The 20,681-nt window shown below is 44.2% G+C and overlaps 1 protein-coding gene across 2 annotated transcripts in view; it reads left to right on the top strand.

The window, feature by feature from the left end:
* ADAMTS16 (ADAM metallopeptidase with thrombospondin type 1 motif 16) overlaps positions 1–4,872 on the top strand; it is a 128,062-nt gene extending 123,190 nt beyond the window's left edge. For both annotated transcript variants that reach the window (XM_054578210.1, XM_054578212.1), the window contains exons 22-23: positions 3,838–3,985; positions 4,757–4,872. In XM_054578210.1, the coding sequence (XP_054434185.1) occupies positions 3,838–3,985; positions 4,757–4,872 (264 nt within the window). The remainder of the gene's footprint in view (positions 1–3,837; positions 3,986–4,756) is intronic.
* Positions 4,873–20,681: the final 15,809 nt, after the last annotated feature.

The following is a 20,681-nucleotide window of genomic DNA, read 5'->3' as shown; positions in this document are numbered from 1 at the left end:
TGTGTTTGCCGTAAGCACTTGCACCCAGGACTCTGTACCCTCAGACTGTGGGAAACTGTCAGGCTGTAATGCATGGCCAGTGCCTGGCTGAACTTTGTCCCAGACAGGTTTATTCTTGTAACAGTATAAAGATTGTGGTTTCATTGTTTGATCTTCAGGGTTTCTATTGATTTAAATGGTGTTGCTTATCATCAAATTTAATGGTTTGTCACCTGGTAGGACTGATTTAAATTATATGGGTCATTTGGGCTTAGGGGAGGGTGGTTCACGTTCTAATTTGGTCTGGGAATGGCTTAAGTAAGAACACCTGTTGGACCGTCTGTCTGACTAAAGCACAGCAGTGACCGCCAGGGCAACGCACAAAAAGTTTCAGCCCCTTGACAAGATGACTTGTTAAAATGTCTGCAGTCATTACAAGTATGAGCTCTAGGTACCATTGCTCTTAAATTTAGCTATAACTGAAGTCAGTCCTGAAAAAAGAAAAAAAAATGGGCATGCATTTCTGACATCTAGAGCAGTGGCCTGACCCACAGCACCATGAGCATCTTGGTTGGATATTCAGTATCAACCAATGTTTAGTGGCATCCATTCAACACCAACAGGAACCCTCAATTGAGGATGCAGTGAAGAAGGAAACTTTCTGCAGTTCAAACAGCTCAGTTGTGATACAGCTCAATTGCAAAGCAGCACATCTGTTGAGGTGACCCTGGGGCTAGGCCCCTCTTTGGCTAGACAGCTCTGCCCTGTTCTGCTCTTCCTGTTGGTCTTCGCTCTGGTCCCATGAGACATCTTTTGTGTTTCCTCTTCAGTATTTCACCTCCAGCCAGACTTCAACAGACTTCAGTCTGCAGTGGAAAGGGAAACTGACTTATAAGGAGCTGACTTATAAGCCAGAGAGGAGCTGACTTATAAGGCAGAAGTCTCTGTTTGCAGCCCCTGATTGATCTGTCCAAACGCAAATAAGGTCTCCGAATCCTCACATTTTGATTGGTCAGAATAGAGCCACTCTCGTCAGTGAAGATGCTGGTGGGGATATAGCTGCCTAGCTCCAACTGGACAGAGAAAACCTCAGTTCTATTGGCTGAAATACAATTCCAGGAACTTCTTTATAAGGGTCAGCTCAAATGGCAGGAACACAGTGCAGACAGGCAGTTCAGTGCAGGTTTCTCTCTGAAGCATGCTTTGCAGAAGAGACCTCTGTTTAAAAACAGTTGTAGGCTCTGCTTTTAATATGGAACACAGTTAGTCACCAGGAGTCCTTCTTGGTAGGCATCCTTTTTCTCAGGGTCCACAGCAAGTTCTCAGGTTCTAGCCCAAATGTGCTGAAGCTTGAGATTTTGGAGTGGGTTCTAGCATTCTCTTTTAACAAGTTCTGCAAAGGCTTGAATGCACATTCAAGTTTGCCAACCACTTATTTGGAGGTGAAGCTAACAGCAAAGGGGTCTGGACAGATGGCCCCAGCAGTTATCACTGTGTAGGTCCATGAGCAGGTGCAAGTGCCAGTCACAGTCACTGCACAGCACACTGACCTCCTCTGTCCTGCTATCAAGAGTTTGAAGTCATGCTTATGATACTAATAAACAAATTGTGTATGTTCTTCTTCCTGAAAGAAGAACCTTTTTCAGATTTCTTTTTCTTGCATCTTCTGGTGTATCTTCAGCTCTATCAGTGCAAAGTATTTTCAAAATTTGTAGCTGAATGACTTAGTTTTTTCACTTTACATGAGGAAATGCAAATTTTGCATAATTTGGAGACTTCCCCCCCCGCCCCCGCAAAAGTTATATTTCTTATGAGGAATTTTAAAACTCTAGACCAGTGCTTCTCACACTTGGCATGCAGAAGAATCATCTGGATACTGTTCTGGGCAGAGCTCAGAGCAGGCAGGGACTCTGGGATTCCATGCTGCTGACAGACCCCATGCTGCTGCCTGCGCTGTGGTCCACTTTGAGCAGCGCCATTCTGTGAGCACCTGTGGAAGGGACACATGGCTCGTATTCACCACTCAGAATCCGTTACCCCAGAACAGTGCCTGTGAAAGGAAGGCGAGTGATTTCTATTTGTAAATAAATGGGTCGATGACAAAAAAGAACCAAAGCACACATTAATAATTCAGGCACTGTTTCTGTAATGACAAATGACGGCCAGATCTCCTGATTTCTTACTGAGATATAATGCCCTTGCCAGAATGGAATTCTTCCCTAGCTGCTAATTATGAAAGAAATTCAACTCATGAGGTGGAGGCTTTGTGGACACCTGCAGAGGTGGATGTGCACCTGGAGCAGATGAAGAGTCTTACCTGTCAAAGTGAGAGGCAATGAGCATTTATTTGAGATGAATAACAATAGCTATTCAGGAATCACTGATGCAGGCAGAAGCCCAAATAGTGTTTCAATTAGGAGGTGAAGTCAAGGGGTACTTGTGAGAAAGGGAAGGGGAATACTTACAGTAATACAAGAAAGGCATTTCTATTAGTGCAAATAACATAACAGTGACAATAATTTAAAATAATGTTTTTAATTTTTACACCAGTAGTCTTCAGTTCAATAATATCTATTTTCTTGTTATCTTTACAAACAGTTCTTTGCAGCACAAGGTTGCTTAGACTGAGTCCAAAAGTTATTTTGCCCTATTTTAACATTCCACAGGTTTGAGGCATAAGATGTGCAAGACAGTTCCTCTGACATAGCAGCTCTGGCTCCATTTTTAAGTGGCTTCATTTATTTTATTTTTATGTATGTATGTATGTATGTATCTGACAGTCCCTACCCCCAGCAGATCTTAAAAGCCACCCGGCCAGGCTCTGATTGCAGCAGGTCAGGAGTAAGCAACAAGGAAGCGTCTGGCTGCCCACTTATAGACTGATTTATGCTGTGGTAAAACAGTCCGAGGCTGCTGTCTTCACATGCTCCAGTGGCACTCTGATACACTCTTCTCTAAATTTGGCAAGTGTCCTGAGTCTTGTATGCCCCCAGTACTAAACAGCTTCAGTCTTGCATTTTTAAAGCAACTGCTTATCTTACCCACAATACAGCAGGACATCCAAAATATTACCTGACCTCATCTTCCTGCAGGTGCTCCCTAATTGCCTATGTTCTTGACATTTTTTAACCGGTAGCCTTTTTAAAGCACAAGTTACATAATTCAGTCTAAAGTTTTAGTTGCTTTCTTTTGGACAGATGGATTGCTGCAGTTTGGGATTTGTCTTTCTGATAGCTCTTCTCTCAATTTCTTGCCTGCAGTAGATCGCAGATGACCCATGTGTATGTTCTGTGTTTGTGCACCCGGCCAGCTAGTGGAAGATGCTCTAGCCATGCCCCTGCATTCTCTAGCTCGGCTGTGCCAGTGTGCCGTAGGGTTGAGAGCCTCAGTCTCAGAGAATGTCACTCTTGGGAGGATGTGAATGTCTTAACAAAGTGAGCCCAAGAAACCGGTGTTGCCCTTCCAGGCACCCAGAGTCTTTGGACCTGGGGTCTAGAAGAGGATTTCAAGCCTCTGTGGGAGGTGACCTGTCAGAAGCACCAGAAGAGATGGCTTGGTGATAGCCTCCATGCCAGATTCACAGCCCAGACAGGTCCAGGGAACCATGCTCTATCTCAAGATGTGTGCCCGTTTCTTTGTGTCCATCAGCCTATGAATGACTCAAGAACATCCTAAACTACTGGGCACTTCTCCCCTCTGTTCATATCTGGGATTAATCCAGATAATGGATTAATCAGTCACCCACCATCATAGAGAGAGACCACTATGAAGAGTCCGGGTGGAGGGAGACGCTTGAAAGAGGGAGTGCCCCAGGAACCGAGCAGCCCTGGGTGACTGTCATGTCTGTGTTTCTCCCAGTGCACAGCCAGCTGTGGGGGTGGTGTGCAGACCAGATCCGTGCAGTGCCTGGCAGGGGGCCGGCCAGCTGTGGGCTGCTTCATTCACCAGAAGCCCGAAGCCTCCCTGGCCTGCAACACTCACTTCTGCCCCGTCGCAGAGAAGAAAGGTGAGTGCCAGGAGCCCCTAGGCTCGACCGTGGCACGTTGGGGTGGGGCTGCCAAGTTTCTGGAGCAGTTCCTTAGAGGGCCTGGAGAGGCTGGGGTGCCCACTGGTTATTAGAGAGCCCTAGAGTTCAGGAGTTGGGGTCTCACCTCTGCTACACCTGTTCCATCTTTTTATCCATTCCTCCTGTTTTCCCGTAAAACAGCCCTCATTTCTCATGCCTCCCCAGAAATGACATTGATGTTGGTGAATTTTAAGTCTAGCTCTAAAAGCATGATATCTTTCTCTTTTTCAATGCCATTCACTTTATTTAGAGATAAGTTAAACAAAACCTACCTTATTCATTGAGTGCTCTTCAACACCATCTTTGTGCACAGTGCACAGACCCTCAAATGCTTTTGCAGAGACCAGCAGACTGTCTCTGCAGGCTTCTCAGAGAGAAGATGAAGCTGAGGAGAGCACGTGGATCGGCTCAGTCAGAGAATTAGATGATCAAACGGCTGTCCTCAAAGGGCCCATTGTCTCAGGTGGATGAGTGGTTGAATGGGAGAGAGTAGCACAGAAAGAAGAAAGTTTTAGTTTTGCAGGAATCTTCTAAGAAGGGCCGTATAAAAACAGCAGATTACACATGGCCCCATTTGACCTGAAGAGCTGCCCTCCCTCGGCAGCTTCAAGACAATGACAAATTTATCTTGATTTGCCAGCGGAGTTATTTGCTTTTGGCATCGGACATGGCATGGGGACGGTGACTAACATGGAGTTTGCTCATTTTCAGATGCCTTCTGCAAAGACCACCTGCACTGGTGCTCCCTGGTGCCCCAGCACGGAATGTGCGGCCACCAGTTCTATGGCCAGCAGTGCTGTGAGACTTGCTCCAAGTCCAACCTGTAAGAATCTGTAAGTCAGTTGGGCCATCTCCCAAGGCCAAGAAAAATACCTGTTTTCAGCACCAGTGAGCTGTCCAGTCCACATGGGAATGCGTCCAAGGAAGACAGAAGCTGGGAGAAGAAACACTGTTAGCAATGTGTGCGCATGCGGGCATGTGTGGGTGCATATGTGTACCTGTGCACACACAAGCATGTGCTCTCAGGCTGGGTTGAAGCCTGGAGGCAGGCAGCAGGGCCTGCTTTGCAGAGCAGGAGCAGTGCTCACTAGCATTTGGATTTCAGCTAAATCGAGTCAGAAAGACAGGTGAGGCAGAACTTGCCAAATGCTAAATGTTTGGTGCTTTGTAAAAAGAAGAAAGGCCACAAAATTAGGAATAAGTACGAAATATCTGCCGCCAAGTATGCCGACCTCGCTCCCACCTCAGAGGCTTCGGGCCAGGAATAACAGCCCCCAACCAGGAGAAGCAGGAAGCCCGGACAGCTCCTGGCGGGGTTCCCAGGGCCCCCTCTTCCCACCCCAGCAGCAGAGTTTTCCTTCTCGAGGACTTGGTGCTGTGTCCAGACCTGGGTACGGTTTCTAAGGGGCACCTGCCCACCCGGGAGAGGTTGGACTCTGTCCTGATTTGAGACTCTGCCTCTAGAAACAGGAAAAATGAAATTCCTGCTAAGGTGCTTTATCCCTCTCAGACTCATGTGCTGGAGGAGAGGATTTTATATTTTATGTTTTATCTTTTTCAGTTATTTACAAGTGAGTGTTTCGATTTAAACCCATTTCTTAATGCTTTTCTTTTTTTAAAAGATTGAGTTACAGGTTATACCAGAAGTAGAGAGTCGCTGTCTCCACTAGAACCCTACTGTCCTAAGAAGGGACGTGGACAGTCTTTCTGGGACAGACATGCCAGCACAATAACCTTAGAACCTGTGTTTAATTTCTGTGCATTGTGGGGTTGTTAAATTTCTTTTCCATAGGCGTGGGCTGTGTCCGTAAGACCCATTCAGAGAGAAAGCCCTGATTTCCCGGGGGCAGAGCCGCCCAGTGGGCCGCCAGTGTCCCGGTCAGCACGGTGCTGCTTCCATTCTGCCTTCCCGTGTGCAGCTCCATTCGGAATGGGCACCTGGATATTTATATTTGCTGAAGTTTTATAATAAATTTTATATTGTATAGTGTGATTCTGAACTGCTTATGATTCTTCACCAGGTTTGTATCTGGTACAGAGACTGGGAAGCTCTCTCAGAGAAATGGGGCTCTATAACCTAGTCGAAAGTGCTGGTACTTGTCTGAAAGTGCCCCAAATAAGGAGGCTGCAGAGAAGATGGCTGGTGACCACAGATGGTGATGGGGGTGGGCAATGCCCCTGGGGCCATGCAGCATTTTTTTGTTTGCTTGTTTTGTTTTGTTTTTTTGGCTCCCACTGCAACCTGAGAGGTTCAGGTGAGGTCTCTCTGGGGCTGCCATGACTGATTAAAAGATGAGCCCTTACCCGATGATCCCTCCTTTTTTTGTTAGAATTCTCTAGAGAAACAAAACCAATAGACTATAGAGAAAGAGAGAAGGCGGGAATTGACTCTCGTGATTATGGGGCCTGACATTTCCAAAATCTGTAAGGCAGGTGGCAGTCTGGGCACAGTGCATGGGCTGGGCGAAGTCCTCTGTCCCAGCTGCTCGCTGCCCTGGAGCTCCAGGAGTGGCTTGCAGGCACGTGGCCCGCACAGTGCCTAGAGTTGCCTGCTCCTCGGTCCAGGATGCTGCTCTGCCCACTCCCCGTGCTCAGGAAATACCTGGCCAGTGGGGAATCTCTGTCCATCAGGAGTGATGGGACTTTGGGTTTTTCTCAACTTGACTTAGTTTCTCTTAAAAATGTTTGCCCCTGATATAATACACACACACACATGTGCGTGCACATGCACACACACACACACACACACCAGGCCCTGACCTACATGAGCGAAATCAATCCTACACTCTCTAAGGGACCGCATATCCTCAGGCCTTTCTACATCTGAGGAAGCCAGGCCACACAGGCAGGCAATGTGCTCCAGGTCCCATCTATTATGGCAGGGCCAGGACCCAATGCCAGCTGTTGGTCTCTAATGCCCCCTACTCTGATTCTCTGTCATGGAAAGGATCAATTCCAGGGACACTGGCTTAGAACAGGAAAGAGTGCATCTCACATCAAAGACAAATGTGCCTTCCTCCCCTCCCCTGAGGCTTCTCCTGTGAGGCCAGGAGGAAATCTCACATTGCATACAGCTGCAGGATACAAGAGCTTCTCCTGAAGGTCCCTTGCGTTGAGCCACCTTGAGGGCCCACACATCCGCGATGGGCCACCCCCAGTCCCCTCTGTGGCCCACACTTGGAAAAACAGGGGCCCAGGTTGTTGCAGCTGCTGAAAGGGAGAGTAGACGCCACCCCCTGCATGTCTGGACACCTCCTCTTGTCTCACCCTGGATCCTTTGTCATTGCTCTTTCAGTAAAGCAGACAAAGACACGGAGTGAATAAGCGACTGGCCCTGCATCCCCCAGTTAAATGATTTCCAGGCTGCATCTGTGGAAAGAAGAGAGTGGTGTTGCTCTTTGTCTGCAGTTTCTATGCCATCCCATGTTGTCCTCAGGGAGCATAGAGATCACGCTACAATGTTTAAATATCAAGAGCACCATCTAGTTTTTTAATCTAATGCAATACAGAGCTATCACGCTTTTCCTATCTACCAGTAGAATTAGCCTCAGTAGTGGTACTAAAGCCTCTCACTTTACCATGCACAACATATTTAGTCCCTCGGGACTTCAGGGTCTGGTTTGTAAAAGGAACGAGCACTGGAAGATGAGAGAGCTCCTCACACTTCGCCCCCGGCAACTTGAGACTGCTTTGAGTTCGCATTCCATGAGCACACTTACTCCTTTGACAGAGCTGGAGGCTACCTATGGGGGCCCCAAATAAACTCATGGCTGGTCCAGTGACATCAGAAAGGCCAGGATGTAGCTGGACAGAGACCAGTGCAGCTACATTCCTCCATTTTCTTTTCATTGCCCCAGGTTGGAAATGGCCAGTCACTGAGGCTGCAGGGCTGAGGGCGCTGAGCCCCCTGCCTTTCACCAACTAGTGTCACTGTTTCCACAGGGAGGCTGCACATGACAAATGGCAGCATTGGGGTCTATACTGCACTAAACCGGGAAGGGAATGAACCATTCAGAACAACAACACCATCTGCCACACCTACCACTACCACGTTCCAGGCATTGTGTTTACACCTGTTCCAAACTAAACAAAGCCCTTTCCCTGTTACTCCTGCAGTCTGACTGTCTTTATACTAACTATCTGTGTGACCTTGGACAAGTCACTTTACCTCTCTGGTTGTTGGATTTTTTTTTTCTATAAAGTAATTAGGTCTTGCAAATTCCTCAAAATTCTAAGATGCTAGCCTTTTCCTTTTACTTGCTATTATTAAACTAATACTTTCCTGGAACTCATGAATAAACCCAGAGAACAGATCTAGCTAGGTGGAGAAAATTCTCCTGCTCTGCATTAAAAACCAGACAAAGAAGGCTCTGGGGTTTTAAGGATCCTTTTGGTCTATTGAAATCCTTACACTCACACTCATACACTCACTGACTCCAGGTAGTGGCAGAACAGAACCCACCTATAATTTTCTAAGAGGCCAGGTGGGTAGATTCCAGGCCAGGCTGTCCAAGAATCTCTAAGACGATCTGTGCCCAGGCCCAGGTGCCTGCAGACTTGCCCTTACAGTGACCTGGCTTCCTTCCCTGGTCATGGGCCCCCACAGAGCCTTCCAGAGGCTCTGTGTCAGTATCCAGCCCATGACTCACAGTGACAACTATTTCTTCTTCTGACCTCAGGGGTTTTGGTGGTTGGCCCAAGCAGCTGGCACCCCAGCTGGAGACAGAAAACCACAGAGGGTCTGTGGTGGGATTACAAGTCATAAGAGCTTTAATCTGAAGTCTGGACAGAGACTCAGCCACACCCGCGTGCCCTGGGACCAAGAGACAAGTGAGCTTTGTGCCCTGGCTGGAGACCAGGCCCCATGATCCTACCAGATGGACAGCCCAGAGCCTGGGGAGGGCAGAGAAGCTCATTTCTGCCTGCTTTGCTTGCTCATCGGGTAGTCGCCATCTTTTCAGGGGCCAAGGAGGGTAGGCCAGCCTCCCAAAGGAAATCAAGCCCAAACTATCATGATAGACACGTCTGCCGCATTTGTCTCCATGCTCTTCCCATAGGACTCTGCACTATAGGGAGCCACTAGCTCCCCACATCTCCTTCAAGTGGAAAGCCATGCCTTCCCATAGGGGCTTTGAAGGTTCACAAAGCAGGCAGGTGGCAGTGGCTTTCCAGAGCCTACTCCCAGCCCCCTGTTGTTGTCCTCCCCCTGAGGGTGCCTCCTACAAATGCAGATCGGGCCCCACGGGTCCATTTGTGTTCTGTAGCTGGGGGATCCCATCATGACCCCTGGGCCTGCCCTGGAGAGAAACGGGCCAAATATCTGCTCAGCCTTTGACTCTCTCCCTTCATGTTGGAGTGAGTACGATAGTTCTAGAATCTGTCTTATTTTGTCACACTTCTGCACCCTTCAAGGTTACTCCCAGAACCTTGGATACCTTAAAACTCCCTCCTCCAACACACTGCATGCTATGGACTCAATTGTGTTCTGCTAAATTCATATGTTGAAGCCCTAACCCACAATGTGGCTGTATGTAGGGATAAGGCCTGTAAGGAGGGAATTAAGGTTAAATGAAGTCCTATGGTGAGACCCTAGCTGCATGGAACTGGTGTCCTTAATAGAAAAGACAGCAGAGATAGCTCCCCTCCCAACACACACATACACAAATACACATTCACCTGTGTATGGTGTTGGGGTGGGAAGAAGGAAGTGCATTAAGAAATTTGCAAGAAACCATCAACATTATTTTCTACTCTTCCCTAATTTTAAAAATGGATACAAAAAAATGTCCTTGTTTGTTCTTCTGTTTTTAAACAATGAGCGCTGTATATTTACCCAAGCCACTAATCAACTCTTGGCAAACTTAAATTAAGGAAGAAGAGGTGGTAGGAAGAAAAATAATTGTGCTACCTTTGAAAATCTGTGGTCAAGTAGGTGTTGAGGTTCTAAGCAAAACCATTCATTATTGGGAGTCTCACTGCAACAGACCAACCTGCGTGAATAATTTGAAAGCAAACACACATGGTTGTTCTAGCTTCATTATCCTTACTTAGGGTACAACATGTGATGACTGCCTCTAACAAGTGGCGTTCTTTTCAATTTTGAGAAAAATGAAACCACAGTAAATAAGTATGAAGGATCGTCTCAGCATTGTTTCTTTTCTGGTGCCTCTCAGCAACAGGGTAGAATTCCTAACACTGTGGTCGGGTTTTTGTTTGTTTGTTTTTGTTTTTGTTTTTTACATTAATCACATTCTTTGTACATAGGGGTCAACACCAAGCTCGTCCATGGCATGGTGTCATTACATTCTGGGTTTTCTGACGAAGTCCAAGCTCAGATGTTGTTTGATTTGTTAGCCTTTTATCTATGCTCACTGTTCTTCTGATTCAGGGAGGAAGTTTTGATTTTGTTCTTCATTTTTTGTTCTTTTGCAAAACCATAGGGTTGCAGTGTAGATCAGAAGAACGAGGGGGAAAAGGCTGTGTGAGGAAAATGTCGCCACTTGTGTCAGTGGGTCACGGGGTGGAAAAGGCCTCTGTGTTAAGCCCCGATCCAGCAGCTGGACAAGGGCACACGACAATAAACTGGGTGGTTTGTAAGACCTTTGAAAAACTAAGGCCTCATTGTAGAATCTGAGTCAGAAGAACCATTTTTCTATGCTGTCCTCTAAATAATTTTTCAACCTGTTTTCCAAGTTTTCATCATAGTAACATGGTGATATTGAAATGTGAGCTCACGGTAGAATTTTTGCCTGTTTGAGATTCAGTTGAGTTAAAGATGTAGAAAAGCCATAGCCCCAATATCATTCCACGTGACTCCTCCCAGAAGGTCCTGGCCGCCTCCATTGCTCAGAAGAGGGATCCTCTCCACCTGCTTTCCCCTGTGTGTCCTTCACTAGATAACAAACTCCATTTACAGACTGGCTCCCTGAGTGTTCTTCAGTCTCAGAAGCATTCTCATGCCGGACTCTTCTTCTCAATTGGCCTAACCTAAGTCCCTTCAGCTGCCAGAATACTAGGAGACCATAGACAAGGCGCCTTCAACAATGTTTGTTTCTCACAGTTCTCAGCACTGGGAAGTCAAAAATGAACATACAAACAGATTGAGAGCCTGGTGAGAGCCCTCCTCCCTGCTTGCAGAAATCCTCCTTCAAGCTGTATCCTTCACATGGCAGAAAGAGTGGGCTCTTGTCCCTTTCTCTTCTTACAAGGGAACTAATTCCATCATGGGGACTCTGCCTTCATAACCTTATCTAAACAATGGCTTTCCAAAGGCTCCAGCCCCAAATACTATCATATTGAGGATTAGAATGTCAACATATGAATTTTTAGAACCGGAGCACAAACATTCAATCCATAGCAGCCCCGAGACACATTCCCCTGGGTGTCCTGGCAGAATCACCAACTCATCATGTCCACATACAAGTCCAGAGCCTACTCCCAGCCCCCTTCCAGCTCCGCTGCTTCTCTCTGAGGCCAGTTCCCCACCTCAACTATCCATTCTTCCCACTGACATTCACCACGGTGTGTCCAAGGGGTCCCCCAAACACATTCCCTTCACACAAGAACATTCTATTCTAGTGAATTTTCCATTCACACTAGAACAAACTAGCTTTGACCTTCAGTCTAAACATGCTTACACCTGACCGACTTCAGAAATACACTTTTAACAGAAGAAGGGGTTTTAATGAGGACAGAGTCTCAGTAGAGGCTTTTTTTTTTTTTTTTTTTGCCAAAAAAGAAAAGGACCTTCACACCTTCCACAAACATCATAAATGAACAAAAGAGTGCAGGATGGGAGAACAAGCATTATCTTTTAAGTAGATCTTAATTTTCTTACAAGTGAGTTGGTGAGGGAGGGGTTAAGCATTATCAAGGATAGAGTAAATGTATAAGTTTGAGTTGTATTTCTTTGTCAATGATATAGCAAATGTAAAGGTAGCTACCAAATACTAAGTAATTAATAAAGATTAGCTGAAATTAAATGGGATCGGCAGAATTATATAAAACCTGTGCACATAAAACCTTGCAAGGAGATGGCGAAGAGAAGGCAGAAGCATGGACACTGCATGCTGGATATGGCTTCCTCCTGAAGAGTAAATACATGAAAGACCTGAAAAGGCTTTGAAAAGTTGAATCCCTATAATATATCAAATACTGTTATGATAGTGTCATTATGACCCAGTCATGATTAACTCCCACTTTAGAAAGTAATCTCTATGCACACATCTCAGATCTCCTTAAATCACTCCCCAGTTACTCTCTTCTGACAAAGGAAAACACAGCTAATCATTGAAGGCACCTTTCTTTTCTTCTCCTCAACCATGACCTCTTACTAACTGAGGCTTCCTGGGCAGCACGTATGACAGAAGACACTGAGTAAGCATTCTTTCTTAGCACAGAGATGATTTCCAAGGAAAGGGAAAGCCTGCTCTCCCTGCAGTTCGCTCTCAGCCGCTGCCTGCCGCGGCTCTCGGTCCTGGAGGTTATGCTTTGGTTTGGATCACATTCTTTGAGGATGTTCTCAGATCACCCCCTCAGGGGGATGTGCACACATTCCTCAGGAGCTCAGCTGTCACGCCTTAATGCCAGAAACACAGGGTTTGTGGTTTCTCGTGTCACAAAGCCCAAGAAATTTTCCATTCCAGGAATTGCCTCTGACTCCTCTTTCTCTTAGGAAACTCTTTCACCCAGTTCTACCTACCCTAAGTAGCATGAGACATTCAGGCTTTCAAATGTTTGCTAACATCACGTGATCACCAAGGCTAAACATATTAGAGGTTTAGTAAACGTTTTTTTATTCAATCCAGTTCATCTATAACTCATGTGAGCATCTATTGTGTACACAGCATGGTGCTGTCCTCCGAAAAAAAAGGTTAAGTGTATGATTCACCCCTGTCCCAAGATGCTTTCTAATTTTATTGTGGACATAAGTTTGACAAATGGGAAGCAATGAGCACTAACAGCAGGTACAAATAAACACTGAAATGAACCTGTTGAGTTTAAAACCATCGTTTGGGCATCAGATTTGGGGTAAGCGTGACAGGCAGGGTCACTTATCAGATCAGGTGGAACATGGTGGTGTCTGGAAGAAAAGGTAAAGATTCTCCAGGCTGATTTAGCAACATGGCAAAAGAAACAACATATCAAAAATGTGTGTAACTGTGGGAACCAGGCACACTGGCTCTGTGCACAGCGGGCACGGGGGCAGGAGAAGGGCTAGTTAGGAAGGGCACCTTCTCACACAAGTCCCCTCTGAATGGAGGCTGGGCTGGAACTGACTCCAAAAGAAAAATCCCAGACCTTGTCAGTCATTGAAAAAGGGCTGGACCAGCCAGAAAGCTGTCATGTGACTTGGGAAGAACAGCAAAGGTAGAACAAGGAGTCCATGCCCAATGACGTGGAGAAAGACTGAGGTAGGGATGGGTCATCGGTAAGAGAACTACAAAATAAATTACCAAAATTAGGGAACACAAAGGGGAGCACATGAGCCTCCAACTTCCTGAGGCCCTGGGGAATTGTCCCCAGAGGAACCCCTCGTGACCATAGAGGACCAAGGGCTGCTCTGGACTGGCCACAAATATGACCATTTTTCCTCTGGAATTCTAAGTCTCCTGCCTTGATCATATGATGGATGGTTTCTCAAGATGTATCAAATGAAATTTCCACCGAGTTTCTTTAAACTGATAATGAGTTTTCCCATAGGAATCAGGGTTTCCCTGAGTTGGCAGCTGCACTGGGAGCAGGATAATTCTGATGAATGATGGGTCTCCCATGTGGGTTAGTTAGTTCTGTGTGCCCCTTATTCCATGCAGAATGCCAGCCATATCTTCCATCAGTCGCGACAAACAAGAACACCCATACTCTCCCAAGGTTCCTGGGGGTAGAGGCATTGTTCTGCTATGGGAACACATACACATTGCTAACATAAGTTTGGCCTATGTCTAGGTGCCCAGTTTAAGAAGCTCCATTTTCATTTGCTCAGAGGAAAAAGGGAGAGGAGGACTGGGTTATAAATACGTAATTTCATTTCAGTAATGGAAGCATGTAATACATTCACTTTAGAAGACCCAAGGGTGTTCAGAGCGGACCCTAGATGGTTATACCCTAAGAGTAGGGACTGGAATTGAGTCTTACATGGTATAGAGGAGGCCAGAGCATTTCAGGGATGGCACGGGGTTGTTGTAAAATATTTGTTTGCTTACAGAGGATACATGAGACTTTTTTAAACACACATTTATGTCAACTTTCAAATCTTTTTGAACAGTTAAATCCTTTCTGCAGTTAAAAACAGCAGAAAAAATTTAAATTACTCCCCAGTGAAAACTACCCAACCATACAGAAATGACCTTAATGGAACTCTGAAATTTAAAAAAAAAAAAGTAAGTTAGATAATATTTCAATTCCTTATTTGTAATAAAACTTCAACCAAGACAATTCAGTGGGAAAAAGGATAGTCTTTTTAACAAACATTTCTGGGACAAGTAGATACCCACATGTGAAAGAATGAAGCTGGACCCCTACTTCACACCAAATACAGCAACTCAAAATGGATCAAACACCTAAATATAAGAGCTAAATACTATACAACTGCTGGAAGATATAAATCAGCAAGTTCTTGGATTTGACAATAGTTTCTTAGCTATAACACAGAAAACACAAGCAACCAAAGGAAAAATAGATTAATTAGATGTCAACAAATTTATAAACATTTGTGTTTCAAAGAGCACTATCAAGAAAGTGAAAATACAACTCAAAGAATGTGAGAAAATATTTTTAGTCCATGTATTGATAAAGGTCTAATACTCAGAATAAAGAACTCTTAATAAGTTAAATAAAGAACTCTTAATAACTCAACTACTTAGTAATAAAAAGACAGATAACTCAATTTAAAAGTTGGCAAAGGATTTGAATAGACTCCAAAGGAAGCATACAAATGGCCAATAAGCGCACACACACAAAATGTTCATCATCAGTAGTCACTAGGGAAATGAAAATCAAAACCACAATGAGCTAGCACTTCACACTCACTAAGATGGCTATGATCAAAAAGTTGCAAAATAAGAAGGGAGGATGTGGAGAACTTAAAATCCTCAGACTTTGCTGGTAGGAATTTCAAAGTGTTGCAGCCACTATAAAAACAGTATGTGGTTCTTCAAAGTGTAAAACATAGAATTACCATACAATCCAGCATCTCCACTTCTACGTATATACCCAACAGAACTGAAAACCTGTGTACACAAAAGCATGTACACCAATGGTCATAGCATCATTATTATGCTATGGTCATAGAAGCCACATCCAGGCTGGAGGACCAACACACTCGGTCTTGGGAAATGGGCTTTGGAGCCTTCCGCCTCAACCCGGAGTCATCACCCTGTCAGAGGCTGCACCAGTAAGCTGCTGCCCGGCTGTGTTTTGAACAGGCACTCTGCCTCCACCGCTCAGGATCCCACTGGCATAGATCTCGGTAGCTGGACAAGCTCTTACCCAGCCTGGGAGGGGAAAAGGGGGAGGTGCACCGGTGTTTCCTCCTTGGTGTGACAAACCCAGGACCTGAAATACACCAGTCCAAATTTCCCTTTCACACTTTCTGGGACATTTTGGTTAGCTACTTCCCAGAGTGGAGTTTAGAACTCAAGGGCAAACCTACTACCATGTATGTTTCTTTTCTTCTCAAAGACATTAAACCATTTCTAGGGCACTGCCTGTTTTGTTATTTAATAACTTTCTTTGTCCACTTTAAGTCTCTAAACAGTCCAAATGTATAGAGCAATTTTAATGTCACTTCTTTGATTTGCGTTAACATGATTTGTAGTAAAGTTAATTAAGCTTTGCGGATTTATCTTGGGACTTCCTTCTCCCCATGAAGGATTTGAGGCCAGAAGAAAAATGTGCGGGCCTCCAGGGAGCAAATCCTTGGCTAGAAGGTGAGGGATATAGGGCAGGATTTCCAAGGCAGATAACTGAGGGAAGGATTAATCTACCAATCCACTTAGGCAAAATTTATTGTGATGCGACACTTCGAGGGGGGTAGTAATGAGCGATGAGGGAATACTGGCAAAGCTGATCCTAAACATTAGCACACTTTTACTAGACCTCCCACCTCATTCTGCCCCCCCTGGGCCCTGGCCTGGCCTCCCCAAATTTGTGAAAGCCTCCGTACATTTGTTTCCTCTTAGCATTACTCATCCCACAGTTGCTCAACTTTCACACGGCATGGGACTCCTGCACATCCCTGGCCAGTCAACTGATCACCCCTGTCTTTCTTTTTCTTCTAATGGATTTTGATTGATTTATCCTCAAGTATGAAAAATTGATTGCAGATGGAACTGTATGACATTGCACCTCTTCCCTCTATGTGGGATTTCCTACAGCTTGTGTGGGATTTCAAAAGATCCAGATGCCCATAAGGGGTCAAGCAGGGTGGTCACAAACACAGGACCCTCAATGCTTTATCAACGTATTAGCCCTTCAAACTCTCTAAGAAGTTGCTTTTGAAGAATGCTGGGCATTCTGCAGAAGTGGAAATTGAATTTGACATGTTGGAGCAACAATATGAATTGATGGACCACAGAGCCACCCTGTGGTTCTAACGTCTTTGCCACGAAAGGATGGCAGAATCATTCAGACACCCACTTACAATATCTTTGCATTAAGCTAGCGGACTCAACGACAGAAACACAGCCTTGCTGTACCGAGCTGTACTGTGTAATGTGAGCTGTATGGAGGAAGAGTGCTGGGAGAAGAGGGAAGCCGCTTCTCTTACTTGAAGCTCCCCAGTTTGCTACCTGATTGGCAAAGTCTGTGACTGAACAGTAGGTCCATGACCCACACTCACCACACCCTGGGGCTGGATCTGAAACTCACTGCAGGGTAACAGTCTCTGGAGCCTGGGCTCCCAGGACAGCTGGGCCATGCCCGTTGCTCACTGTGTGCCCTGCCTCAAGGAATGACTTGTCCAGGAAGCCACGGGTGGGTGCTGGGATGGTTCAGCCGAGCCAAATGCATCAATTCATCATCATAACACTCCTCGCAAAATGTTTGTACACACATACACATGCTGAAATATTTGGTGATCCAAAGCTTTACTTTTAAAATATGACTCCCACTGTCATATTTAAAAGTGGCTTTTGCATGCATTGTGCTTGCTTTCTCTTTGCTTTTTTTAAATTAAGACATAATTCACATATGATAAAATTCACCTTTTAAAATGTACATTTCAGTGTGTTATAGTTTACTCACAAGGCTGTGCAACCATCATCACTATTTAATTCCAGAACATTTCTATCATCACCATTCACTAAAAAAAAAAAAAAAAATCAAACCCTCCATAGCACTAGTGGTCAGGTTTTAGCCCCTGGAAAGCACTAATTTACTTTCTGTCTTTATGATTGTGATGACTCTGAACATACTATATAAAGAAGTCATACAACACGTAGCTACGTGACTGACTTCTTCCACAATAGTATGTTGTTTTCAAGGTTCAACCTTGTTACAGCATACGTCACTGCCTCATTTCTTTTTTATTGAGACAACGAAAGTACCACATTTTGTTTAACCATTCATCAGTTGATTGATATGTGAGTCATTTGTACCTTTTTGTTATTATGCATACTGAACAATTGTGTATGAGTGTTTTTATTTCCCTTAGATTTATACTCTATGTTTAACATTTTAAGACATTTATGTAACTTACAAAGTGATCTCCCCAATAAGCTTAGTAACCACCTGACGCCATACATAATTATTAGAATATTATTGACTATATTCCCCATGGTGTATTTTATGTCCCTGGGACTATTTTTATAACTGCCAGTTAGTACTTTAATTGGGCTATTTGTCTTTTTATGGATAGTGTGTCCTTGGAAGAGCATACGTTAACTTTGGTAAAGTCTAATTTATCAATTTTTTGCTTTTGTTGTCTATGCTTTTGTTGTAATATCTAAGAAACTAATGCCTAATCCAAGGTCATGAAGATTTATGCCTATGTTTTCTTCCAAGAATTTAATCTTCTTTTACTTTTGATGACTCTAGTAATGATCTATGCTTTTCAAGCAAGAAGAGAAAAGAAGGGAAGTATTCCAGAAAAGAGTCAGTTCATTTTATTACTTTCTAAATAATCCTAAAAGATGAATGCCTGACATAATAGAAAACATCAATCCTTAAGGCAAAGTGGAAAGAGTTCCACTGTATATTTTAGGGAGACTCCCGACCTTTCCAGCAGCAGTGTCCCTTCCTTACCTACTGCTGATATTCTTTGGCTTTGCATTTTGTGTATGTGATACAGCTGAGTATCAGCTGAGTTATCAGCTGAGGGGGATGGAGGCCCCAAGGCTTTTGATGATGTCAGTCTTCCTCCAATTATTCCTCTGCAGCTGAACTTCCTTCTCCTCTTTCCAGAAGCTTCACTTGGTGTTGCATTCACTGCAACCTGACCCTGATGGCTGGCACTTTTTCAGTGTGTGGCTATGCCCTGACATCAGTGCACCCTTCTCTAGGTCAAAGCAGACTAAGGGTGGTCATTTTATGCTGCATGTTACACTATGAATTTGAAATCACTGAAAAGGACTAGTCAGTCTTCCTCAGGTCCTTCTTAATTCATCCCACATCATACCTCAGCCACTCAAGCTCCTTCCTTCCTAGTGTGAGCTGCACAAATCTGAAAACTCTGGTTTTGTTCAGTCCCTACAGGATAACAGACCTTCCAGAAAAGGTCCAGCCTTGACTGCAGCAAAAAGCATTTTCCAGCCACCTGAATATGATGTGTCAACCGTGCAAGATGCTCAGCATGGAACTGACCCCTTCTTCTCTCTCTCCCAGACACGGAACCCAGCTCAGTTCCACAAAGTGACCTCCCTCAGTTCTTCCCTCCTCTCCATTCTGTAATTGTTTGAGTGGGTTGCTATATGACTGCAGATCGACCCCCACCCAAGACCTTCAGGGCTCACAACTGTTGCCTATATATTCAGGAAATTAATAAAAAATAAAATAAAAAGCCATTCAGCCCACACATCCTACCCTGGAAAAACCCAAGCATTGTTCTTTCCTAGGCAACATTCTGAAAGCCCCACATTTTCACAGATTTTTATCACATCTGCCCCTGGAGGCTGGGGTTTCTCATTAACACACAGTGATTCCTGGAGTGTATTTGGTTTGGCTCTCTGTTGTCAAGCTGGGGGAGTTAGCAGTTAAAGTCAAATGCTGGCATTTAATCACGCTTTGCATTTCATTCATCCATCCTCCCCATCTCTCTTACCAACTAAATTTGATGGGAAAGAGAAGAAATTGATTTTAAACACACATGCACCACAGTAGTAGCAACAGCTCAAATACATTCAACCATTGGCTGAGAAATTATAGCTATAATGCATGTTCATTTGCAATCACTGTGTGTTTCAAACGCTTATTTAATGTCAAAAGATGAGACAATCCTTATCTCCTGCCCGTCCCTCCAGCCGCTAGCTGTTCATCCTCTACCCATGATGCTTCATTCTGACCAGACTCTCATGCTTTGGTCAATAAATGTGAGATAACACAAATGATCAACCACCCCCTGGACACTAGTGTGTATCTAGGTTCTGCACACTTAACCCAAATTGTGACCAAAATCAATCAAATAATTTAAAAGTAAAATGTATAGGTGAGCTTTGCACAAAGTAGATAGTAATTATGACTACTCAGAATTTGAAAAGAAAATGACAAAAGTATCCAAAATATCTGAAGAGAAATTGTCCCCAGTCCTTTTGGGAAATAGAGAACTAACAGCAGTTTATCATACAAATATCCCCTCATTTAGACAGTAGACTTTATTTTGACTTCATATTAAGGGCACATAAATTATCAGAGACATATGAAATGGCTAATAATGTGTGTTCATAACAGACCTCTAATTATGAGACAGGCAAAATGGTGTGTTTATAAAAAAAGAGGAATTCAAAATTTATATAATAGTATTAGCATTTGAATTAATAATACAGTAAAATTAGATTTAAAAATGTTTAAATAAGTGGCCCAAGGTCATGCAAATTATAAGAGGAAGGTCAAGGACATAGCAGATCCAGGGAACTTCAAAGTTGAGATTTTAATACTGGAGCAGGTCTCAAGTCATAACTGGTGTGACTATCTGGTTATGCCCCCTCCTGTAACAAAAAAAAAAAAAAAAATTGTAGCTGAACTTGTATAGGCTAGGTGCTGAATGAAGTTAGCATAGAAATAAATCCAAGACAGATGTTAAAGGTAAACAAGTCAAAGATACACAAACACAGATCTATAGGAGTATACAATTAATATTTTAAAAAGAAAGTGTGGGTGTAGATGAGTATGTAATGTATCAGGTATGTATGTGAGTTCCCCACGGGTGTGTGGGAGTTCAATGGTTCTATAAAACTATGTGCACATGTGTGGGTGCATATGTGTGAGTGTGTTTTGTGTGTGGTATATAAGTGTGTGTAAATGCATAACAAACTTAATGAAATAGAATGGCCACACTTCGGCCATCTTTTAAATATAATTTTGAGCTCTCTGCCACTCAAGGGCTTATTAGAAGCTCAATTGACAGAAATCATATTTATAGAGGGTTATCCTTCATGAGCTCAGTCCTCCATTCTCTCGGTCCCCTCATTCTTGCACTGGTTCA

This window comes from Pteronotus mesoamericanus, unplaced genomic scaffold (assembly GCF_021234165.1).
Source record: "Pteronotus mesoamericanus isolate MK-2021 breed Mesoamerican mustached bat unplaced genomic scaffold, CSHL_Meso_final contig_50, whole genome shotgun sequence".
Classification (NCBI taxonomy): domain Eukaryota; kingdom Metazoa; phylum Chordata; class Mammalia; order Chiroptera; family Mormoopidae; genus Pteronotus; species Pteronotus mesoamericanus.
This window is presented reverse-complemented; position numbering and strand designations above follow the sequence as displayed.